The sequence below is a fragment of the Musa acuminata genome, chromosome BXJ2-2 (genome assembly GCF_036884655.1).
Source record: "Musa acuminata AAA Group cultivar baxijiao chromosome BXJ2-2, Cavendish_Baxijiao_AAA, whole genome shotgun sequence".
In the NCBI taxonomy this organism is placed as follows: domain Eukaryota; kingdom Viridiplantae; phylum Streptophyta; class Magnoliopsida; order Zingiberales; family Musaceae; genus Musa; species Musa acuminata.
Genome location: NC_088339.1, coordinates 19,688,629 through 19,699,346, shown reverse-complemented (window position 1 = coordinate 19,699,346; position 10,718 = coordinate 19,688,629). Strand labels below are relative to the sequence as shown.

The following is a 10,718-nucleotide window of genomic DNA, read 5'->3' as shown; positions in this document are numbered from 1 at the left end:
ATGCGTACTTAATTACAAGACAAGAATAACGCACGGTATTAAGTATGCGTGCGTTAAGAACAACAACCCGAATCAAGTTAATGCTGCGGAACAACGGTCGCATATAATAAATATGCGAGCATTAAAACACCACGCCGCCGACCTTGTAACCGTCGCATGGCATAACGTAGAAAACAGGGGCAACCATAATTATATACGTTGGCCGTCCAATAGGAAAGCGACGCACGGCACTCGTAGCGACAAGTCAGCATCACAGACGTCGCAACGCTGTCATTAAATGATCACGTGTTACGCACGTGCACTATCGCACCCGTACAGAGAATACAAACACAAGTCGCTCGATACATGTAAGAAACTCAATATTTTTTACATGGTTTTAGACCACTAATTACTTTTTGTTTGACACAACCTAACACGATAATATTCCTAATAACTGCAAAATTTAGATTCTTTACGCAATAAGGACATGTCAAGAATCTTTACGCGAATCTAAACAATGCCACAGCTACCAAAATTGCAGCTCTAAAGAGAATCTTATTCATGCTTCTCTTCACCATGCTTGTTGTCTCTTCCTCCTCAAGATTCAGCCTGATTGAATTTCTGCTAATGTAAATGATGGTGTCTCTCAGGCCATTAATGGCGCATGAAAGCCAGAAAAGCCCAAACCCAAATGCAGTATGAAATAGCCTGGAGAAGCAGAAGGGTGACCTTCCCCAAGCCTGTTTGCACAAAACAGAGAAAATGACAGCAAGGCCAGTACCAGCAATTCCTGCAGAGATTTGTGTAAGTAGGTGGCTAATGGCAGAGGCTGATTTCTTTCGAGAGAGGACGGATTTGCTGCTCCCCTTGTCTAGAATAACAGAAAGAAGGCTTTCACATGCATGAAAATAGTTCCTCTTGTAAAGGTCTCTTCCAACTTTTTGGTTCTTTTTCTTCTTAGGCAGCATTTTCAGCTTAGTAATATCTGGGCTGCTCATTAAAAGAAGGATAGATGAAAAAAGGGATTAAGAAGTGCAATAAAAAACTGTATATTAACATAATTTTGGATCAATTTAATAGGCTATACCTCTTCGGAGGAGCGCCTATCGAAGAAGACACCAGTTTGTGAGCTTGTGAACGTCCATGGCTTCTCCTGCTACTAAAGCAGACATACATAGACATGATCAGTAGTTATTTAGAAAGGCAAATGCATTATCACAACTGTAAGACTTGGCAACTAAGACAACTAAGATAATGGTGCATATAAAGGCCTTATGTTCCGACAACAACATTTCCATTTGTAACTGATGGAACTCTAGTGATCTTGTGGACTTGTATGTGTATAAGTAGGAATCTATTGAACGCTACATCCAATATGTAAACTGTTAAAAGAGAAAGACCTTTAATGTTACATCAATGTTTTAGGCTCCCTTTGTGTGTCTCCTTCATTGTGGCATACTCTCTTCTTTTTCAGTTAGTTACCTTTTGGTTTCTAAAGCTTTTCATGTTTGGTAATTTACTCTGCAATCTTTCTATTCCATCTTTTATATTTCTGATTTCTTTTCATTTTGTTGTTCATGCAATTGAACTTTGCCAACTATTAATTCTCATCAATCCAATCTGACAATCCAAATAAAGTCCAGCTCCAATCTCAAGTTCTAGTGCCTAAATTCATCATGGTCCAATCAATACTGTCAGTAACATAGTTTATCTTTTACTCATCTAACAAAACAAGGCAGTCAAAAAAAATGTGATGACCCAGCTTGGGATTATTTATATGTTAGTCTGTCTCATAGTGAGATCTTTTAGAAACGTTTACTATTTTGTAGAGAACAAAAATATTTTATTGCATCCGTCAAAGTGTTGATCGTTCAAGAGGAAAACCAAAATGGACTATAACCAATATGATCTTTAACAATTGAAAAAAGAAACAAAAGGCCGCTCTAAGGAAATATGTAGTTCCAAACTAAAAGTAATGTCCAAACTTTAAGTAAACCCCATCAGACTCAAGTATAAAAGATATCTATATCTTAGCATGTCTAATGAATCAAAAATAAAATTATGCCAATATGCAAGTAAACCATGTCCCGGAAAAATCATAAGTGATTCTGATAAGTAGTTTGGGAATCAGCAAAAGGAGGTAATGATTTACCTTGTGAAGTAGGGGACTAGCAACAATTGCTTACTGCCAACTATTGTTCGTTTTGGTAGACTAAACTCTGTAACAATTGACAGCAGATCTTCCATTTGAGCTGCACTGTCTGCAAACAAGAGCCTTCCATCTGGATGTACCATGTAGTATTTAGTATCAGATGAATTCCCAACAAAATACAACAGAGGCTTTGGGGTATAGATCTGCTTTTGTATATGTAGAGGATCCCAAGAATCATCCATCTCAGCCTCATGGAGAGAGAGTTTGTCATCCAAATGTGGGGAAGGCAACACATCAAGCGTCATAACTTCTGAAAGTAAAGAAGCAGCAAGGTCTTCACCTTCCGCAAGTAACTTTAGTATCTTCTCATTTTTCATACACTTCTCCACAATTCCAAAACTCAAAAGCACCGAGTCAAGGTGTGAACCTGTTTCAAAAAGAGATATGCATTCGGTTGAAATAATAGGATTGGGGATGAGGAAGAAAAGGCTTTTCATAAAACACACACACACACATACATAAATATATATATATATATATATATATATATGAATTATATATATATATATATATATATATATATGAATGACAACAACAAAGGTGAAAAGTCCCAATTGCTTGGGGTTGACTACACACATATATAGATGCAAGTCAATTTGGAAAGATGCACAAATCCACATAGAATTATTAGATCAGAATAGCCTAAAGTTGCATCCATGCTTTTTGTGACAACGAAAATTTTGTTTCATAAACGTGCTACTTTATCAATAAAGCATATTAAAACACCCTTCGCTCTACCATTGATCTTGCTTACGGATGTGCTTAGTTGAATCTAGTAACAAAATAATAAGTTATAGATATTCTTTTAAGTATTGTGTTATCTTCATTTCATTTTCTATAAGAATTACTTCCAGCTCATAGACTCAAACATGCTACAGAATACATGTCATGCTGAAAGTATTGCAGAGTTATGTTTCATTTCATTATGATTTTGGGTTTGATGCACTGAATTACCTAAATTTTTCTTTCAGAAAAAATACTAGAAAGAGCTACAGAAAACTAAAAAATGAAAATCGAACTTCTTTACAGCATCTTTTAACGCATTCAGTTGAGAATTGCACATTCTGTGAAGGTTTAGGAATTAAGATACTAATATTCTGTCAGTCTAGGTGCACTAAAGCCAAGTTCTTAATAAAGATAGTCCTAGTATCTTCTAGTTGTAACGACATAGTTTATCACACAATAATAGGGGTTGTTCATGCATCAGTACACGGCCTTCATTTTGTTGGTTATAATCCTTTTCTTACAGCTATTATATACGTGTATATATATTTATTAAAGCATGTATGTGTCTATGCATATATACAAATACAAGAATGAAAAGTGGCTGTGACTTTATCATGACATTTCTTCCAACTTAACAAGCACAGCTGGAGAGGGATACAACCTAGCTGAATCAGCACTGCTGCATTGTCAGCAGACTAGGTGGTTGTAAATGTCAGCAAAATTATGATTTCTGTGTGTACTATTGGTTATCTAAATTTCTTTTGCTCCTAATGATTGCCATGGTTGAAAAATTATGATTCCACATAGACAAGCAACCATGATTTACAAAATGATATTTCTGTATACACAGTCATTCTGGATGTATAAATCCCAACAGAAAATGTTTATATCTCAAAAATAATATACCAACAATAAGAGGTTATAAATTCATGATACACTACTACTAAGCTGCAAACCTTGAGACAGTCTCGCTAATTTGGTTTTCTGTAACAATAGAGGCATTGATTGCTGGAAATTCTCAAAATGTTGTCCATTAAACTCAATGGAAACAGATCTTGATGGATCTTGTTTTCTACCATGAAGTGGCAGCAGAGTTTGAAATTCCTGCATCATAAAATATAAACATTATCAAATCAAGAAAATAGAAATATTGATTAAGCAAGATGTATATAAAAGCATTAAATGCAAAAAAAATCAACTTTGAAATAAAACTACTGCATTCTTAATTAATTTTCATCAGAAGGTCAGAGAAAAAGATAATTGCAAACCTATATCTATCTGTAAATTGAATTGATGTCAGATGATGGTAGTGGAGATGATATCTAGCGAAAGTAAATCAGTGTATTGCAGTTACAGCTAAAACAAACAGATAAATAACTCCAGAGTGGCAATTTGCATGAGCATCATTGCAAGTATTGATCTGATGTTCAATCACGCAGATAAAAATTGGCCGCACAGGAGAAATCATTCCATCTAATGTAATAGATAGATACAAATAAGACTGACTAAAAGAGAAAAAGTGTACAAAGGTTCTTCATCATTGACCAAAATTGTGAAAGTGTGTGTCCAAAAGTGTGCTACGCCCTATTAACAACATTAATCAACAATCGAACACTTGAATTTGAACATTTAATGGTCTCATGCATAAGCTAACATCGACAAGAGCAAATTCCTCATGCTTCCACAAAATTTAGGAAGTGGTAAAACTATAAACCAGAAGCAAAAATGAACAGAGCTTCAGAACTGACTTGCCTCATAAAGGCCTCACTTACCTATAAGTGGCATGTTGTCACTCGAATCATCACACAGGTAAGTGAGGTGGGTAATGAATACACAGGCAGAAAAAAGTAACATTAGATTTGAAATTGTTGGCTATATAAGCCACATTGGGGTAACTAGCATGATGAGTGATTAAAAGGTACAACCAAGATATGTGGCATGCTTATTTTACATGCTTCGAATATTCTAAGGTGGCATCTTATGTAATCGCAAGTGTCCTGATACTGAAAAAAAAATACTCAAGGTAGAATATAAGCTCAAGCATTTTATTAATTCAGTCATAACCATGGTCTGAACTAAGAGACCGTAGTTTTAAAATCATCAAATTGGTTCCAACTATTCAATCGAAGTGTGCATCTCTGAAACAAGAGTTACAAACTATAAAAAAAGGCTCAACAATTATCTAAGTCTTATTCTTGTCCAGAGCTCTCTGGTATGCGCATATCTCACTACTCTGAGCTCAAATATCGAGAATTGCATGCCTAATCTGTCTATCTTTCTTCTGGTTCTCCAATAATTTTGATAAGTTGTTGATCTTTCTGAATAGGAAGGACCTGAACGAACTATGTTATATAATCCAACTAATGCCCCTAATAATAGCTAGTTATGAAGCAACAAGACACCCTCATTTGAATAGTCCTTTGTTTGCATTATTTTTTTTTTTTCTTTTGCTACTTGTCTGTCTAGTGCTATCTCCAAGACCTGAGTTAAACCAGAAATTGAAAATGAAGTTTAATAATTTTCAGTTATTCTCTAGAGATGTTAACTTGGATTCTTGATTTTTATTCCCTTGTCTATTTTTGAGTTTTGAAATAGTTCTAGACGACCTGCTTCTTTCTAATATATTCATATGCATTTTCTATATGTTTGAAATATTTCAAGATATCTATGACTCTGAATTTGGAATTGGCAGAATCATGGTGAGCAAAAAATATATACTAAAGTGTCTTGAAAAGTCTTGTCAGTACACATGACAGAAATGCTAAACTAACTACTTCAGAATTTGATGATCCAACAGTTACTTCCGATGAATTTACAAAAATATAAATTTCTTCCAGGTTCTTGTGTCCTGGTAGAAAGGAAAATAAGAAAATTTTCCATGAGCTACAATTTTTAATAGACTTCAGAGCAAACAAGCAAACAATTTTTAATTTGGGATCTTTTGCTTATCCATTCCTCATGAATCATATAAACTTAATAAGATGATGATAGAGAAAGAAATCTTGAAGCAAGTGAAAAACAGAGAAGGGCAGAAGCGCTTCCTGCAAGATTCTCTTTTTCTTTGTAAAGGACCATCCAGTGCATATTTGTAAGACTCCTGTGTAAGTCTGGGGAGGATCAGCTATAAGATCTCCCTTATATTTCTATAACATTTAAACTCAGACCAATAGACCACGAAATCCTTCTTACTTCAGACTGCAACAAGATTTACTGCTAGTTCTTACATGGAACGGACACTAAGCCTAGCTGAAATGAGCGGTGCATAAAGGCCTAACGAACCTAGCACGGAGAAGAAGAAGAGGGGAGACAAAAGAAACCTCACTTGTCAATCGGTCACCATTGGCTGCAGACTTAGCGCATCAAAATCCAATTCGGAATTGGGATCCGGGCGCACGCTTATGTCGCACGTCTATCTAAGATTATCTCCTACTAAAATTACCTAAACCACATGTACACCAAACGGAGCTACTGGCAACGTCATAACAGAACACCAAATGAAAGCAGGGGATTACAACTCAATCAAAGATCATTCGACCGATTCCTTTACCTTGGAGCCCCTATGATGCTCCTGACAGACGAGGGCCGGCGGGAAAGCGGCAGAAGCCACGAGGGAGAGCTCCATCGGAAGCAAACAGCCAAAGTTAAGCTCGAGGCGGTGAAGTCGAGCGTTTCTGCGGATACCCGGCCTCACAAACGCCGTTCACCAGATAAGAACAAATTGATGGCGACAAATTGCGGGGGTGATTAGAGGGGAGAAAGAGGCGAAAGCGACAGACGGGTCGGAGAACCGTTCGAGGCTTCGATGAAGACAGACGAGCGGGTCCTCCTCATTTCGGCCGTTGTGGGTATGGCGTGGTGGCGACTGACGTGGCACGCTATTGGTGTGCAGTGTTTACGTGGTTAAAGCGGTCGTGCTGTGGATTTAATCGTTTATTATTTAAAAAAAATCAGATGATCCCAGCCGTCAGTTCCATCAATCTCTTATCCGATCAAGATCTTGTGGCGTCGAGAGTGTCGTTATAGTAATGCTCATATATATATATATATATATATATATATATATATATATATATATATATATATATATATATATATATATATATATAGGTTTGTTATTCCAAAAAAAAAAAGAATTTTTAGTAATTATAGTGATATTATTAAAATATCACTGAATATCCAAGTAACACTAAGAGAGTGAATCAAAATGAAGCTAAAAACATAATCAATAAATACAACCCTACTAGCTTGTGACAAAATGGGACTCTATCAAGTTCTAAGGTTGTTAGAAATTGATTTAAAATGTTAAGAGCTGAGGGGAGTTATTTTCTTTGGTGTGATAAGTAAGAGTAGCAAGACATATAAAAGGAAAGATATCCTTAGTGTGACTGAAAAGAAGGATAATTGTGTCTTCTTATATTGGTTTAAAATACACCAACAAAGGGGGGTTAGAAATAGTATTAAGATTATCATTCCAAAGATTGAAGTAAAACATTTAAAATCAAAACAAATAGTATTTGAACTAGTGATAATAGTTGAGTCGTTTTATATATGGTGAATAATGTTGGTTCTACCTAAAGAGTGATAGAAATTTGTAGTGAGATCACCTTCATTGATCCATTTGGCTGTAGCTTGAAACTATCATTAAAGATTGATTTGTCTAAAAGAAAAGTGAATGTCTTTTCTAAAAAATAATTATGGTTATAAACAAACAAACAAAAAAACCATGTAGATTTTTAAGTTTACTAGATTGCTGGGAAGGGAAGAGGGTGAAGACAATAGAGAAAGTGTTCTATGAGCTTGAAACAATATTATAGACATCTGTATATACATTCAATCCAAAAATAATAAAATTTAAACAACTTGTTAGAGAAAGTGAAAACCTTATGGGGCAATGATTACAAAGATTTCTAGGTGAGATCCACATAGTAAAGCAAGAGCTTGGAAGCCCCAACCAGACCGAATGTGCAAAGTATTTTCATATTTGGCATAGTCTTCTTGTCATTGCCTGCACTTGGAATTCATCATTGTGTGTCCTATAGAAAAAAAATAAGTTGAACAAGTTGTTTGTTACAGTTCATTTACAAAGCCTCATTTGAGACCTCAATTAAGGTAAATAAAATAGAAAAGGGAAACAGCTTTGATCATCTGTCTTCTTACCATAGTTTTGGTCAGCTCAAAACTTGTTATACATGGAGTTACAGAACTCAAACTTCCTTTTGTAAAGTTTCGCCCACTTTTGATTTTTAATATCATTTTTTTAATTATTTTAATTATTTTAATATAACAATTATATAATAAATACTTTTATATTAAAAGCTTAATGCTATGGACTTAGTTGTGAATCCTAGAATTTGAATGTGATTTATGATAATTTTTATATTTAGTGAATGAGAAAAAGAAGATGATATGTGTGAGTGTGCCACCCATACTTGCTACATTGTTGATACCTATGTTTTTTTGTTATATGCTTGTCACATTGTAACCATTATGTTATTGAAACTCAATTAATTAGATATCAAAAGTTAGAAAACTTATCAAAATGATGTCTTGTTGCCATCTATTTTAGACTAGAGAAGAGAAAATAAATTGATGGAGAGAAGAATCGAAGGAAAAGACCAAAAAAAAAAAAAGTGAAGTCTTTTTGCTTTTGCTTAGGGATTTTGGACTAGTTCAGCATCATTAGGAATTTAGGATTTAAGACAAATATTCTATTCTTTCTTACAGTGATTATTATATTTGATTTCTTCTTGTTTATGAATAATTTATATCTGTCTTATTTTAACTATAATATTTTGGATAAAATTTGATTTGGCAAAACCTATTTTTTTTTGAAACTAGACTCTTAAATATTTCTTTTAATATCTTATTTAAATAATTTAAAATATAAATATTTATCTAAACATCTATTTTAATTGATCCCTTCGATTCTATCAAACAGAGATAGAATGACCTAACCTATCTATCTATCTTATTTCAATTATGGTGTTTCTTATAAAACTCTGAATTAAGCAAAATCTCTTTTGTTGGAAATTAGACTATGATATCTTTTCTTTAGTATCTTATTTAAATAATTTAAAGTATAAATATTTATCTAAATATTTGTTTCAATTGATCCCTTGAATTCTGCTAAAGAGAAGTAAGATGATTTTAACCTATCTATATTCAATTATTTGTAAATTTCTATTGATAACTCTAATTTATACAAAACTTTATTTTTAAAAAAAATAAACACCTATATTTTTTAATAATATTTTATTTGAATAAATTGGAGCACAATTTTCTATCCAAATATCTAGTGCAACTTACCTTACGGATTCTATCAGAACATATTGATTTGCAAATTTATTAATTATTGTTTCTAACTTTTAAAACTTGATTTCAGCTCAAATCCTCCCTCAAATGAGACTGATGTTGTTAATTTAAACTTTTTTATCTCTTAGTCATTATCTCTTGGCATGTATATGTTTAAGTTAGCTTTGATACTTCTCCGTAAGTACTAATGTATTTTATTATTGTCTCACATGTACTTATGATATATTTTTATTTTATTAATCAAAACATCCTTATTTATACTATGGTGTTTATGTGATACTTTGATTTTAAAAATAAAATAAAAAGGGAATATGTTATACTTATGGAGCCAAGCTCTAGACATATGTTGTGTCATGATCCCACTACACTAACTATGTTCCATATGATTGAAATCTATTTTCAACTAAATTATTTCCTTAAATGAGTCTCATATTACAACTTTAAAATCTCTTTCATCTCTTATTTATTGGTGATCGTTATAATCGATATATTCATGTTAACTTAAAATTATTTTATATATGCACATATATATTTTTGTTGTCTCACGTATACTTCTGATACACTCTTACTTTCTTAATTAGAATGTTTTTATTATACTCTGATATTTGTGAGATACTATAAACCATTGTTAAAAAAAAAAAAAAAAGTTATGTGTAAAGCTTATGATGCTCTTATCGGGTCCGATGGTTTCATCCAAACATAGGTGAATGAAGCTCTCAAACATAGGAGACTAATGTTAATGATCATCCAAAAATGAATGAATAATATTATGTTATGATCCTACTATACTATATATTTTTTGTTTTCATATAATTTCAAAAGATATACTTATGTGTTGCTATATGCTCCTTTGATATTAATGAATCGAATGTATATGTCTTTTGACCTTATGTTCTACATTAGGATCTTGATTTGCTTATATGTTGTTATATACTTTGTTATATGCTCCTTCCATATAAATGAATCGAATGAACTATCAAATATAACTACACTCTTAAATAAAATATTAAATATAACTACACTCTTGATATCATTTCTTGTATTTTGACCTTGATATGATTATATATTGTTATATGCTATTTTGATATCACTAAAATCAAATAAAATAACCAATAAAACTTTTGAGATCATGCCTTATATTTTTTACCATGCTCCTTTAATATTAATGGAATCAAATGAAATAATAATTTTGACTCTATTCTTGATATCACGCCTTGTATTTTGACCTTGATCTACTCATATGTTATCATTTGCTCCTTTATTATCAATAAATTGAATGAATTATCAAATATGACTTTTGAGATCATACCTTATGTGTTGACCTTAATATGATCATAAATTGTTATATATTCTTTTGATATCATTAAAATCAAATGAAATGACTAATATGCCTCTCTAGCTCATGCTTTTTTTTATTTTTATTTTTTTTATATATTGCTCTTTGCTCCTTGTTAAGTATGAATCATATGAAATGCTAACTATGACTCTT

At 32.8% G+C, this 10,718-nt stretch overlaps 1 protein-coding gene across 4 annotated transcripts; it reads right to left on the bottom strand.

The window, feature by feature from the left end:
* Positions 1–319: 319 nt before the first annotated feature.
* LOC135605240 (uncharacterized) lies at positions 320–6,635 on the bottom strand. 4 transcript variants are annotated; one of them, XM_065095105.1, is made up of 6 exons: positions 6,465–6,635; positions 3,874–4,021; positions 2,472–2,558; positions 2,132–2,261; positions 1,067–1,138; positions 320–969 (listed from the first exon to the last, which is right to left on the bottom strand). In XM_065095105.1, exons 1-6 carry the CDS (start codon positions 6,537–6,539, stop codon positions 480–482), a joined length of 1,002 nt encoding a protein of 333 aa, XP_064951177.1. In that variant the 5' UTR covers positions 6,540–6,635; the 3' UTR covers positions 320–479. The 4 variants fall into 4 exon arrangements, with proteins under 4 accessions (XP_064951177.1, XP_064951175.1, XP_064951174.1 ...); XM_065095103.1 differs by having other exon boundaries at positions 1,067–1,135; positions 2,132–2,558; XM_065095102.1 differs by having other exon boundaries at positions 2,132–2,558; positions 6,465–6,632.
* Positions 6,636–10,718: the final 4,083 nt, after the last annotated feature.

Bases quoted from the DNA above. Each gene is read 5' to 3' on its own strand.
- LOC135605240 (XM_065095102.1), bottom strand. From the start codon at position 6,539: ATGGAGCTCTCCCTCGTGGCTTCTGCCGCTTTCCCGCCGGCCCTCGTC. The intron at 2,559-3,873 runs GTTTGCAGCTTA...TTTTTGAAACAG, and splicing joins ATTAGCGAGACTGTCTCAAG to GTTCACACCTTGACTCGGTG. The intron at 970-1,066 runs GTATAGCCTATT...TTTAATGAGCAG, and splicing joins ATAGGCGCTCCTCCGAAGAG to CCCAGATATTACTAAGCTGA.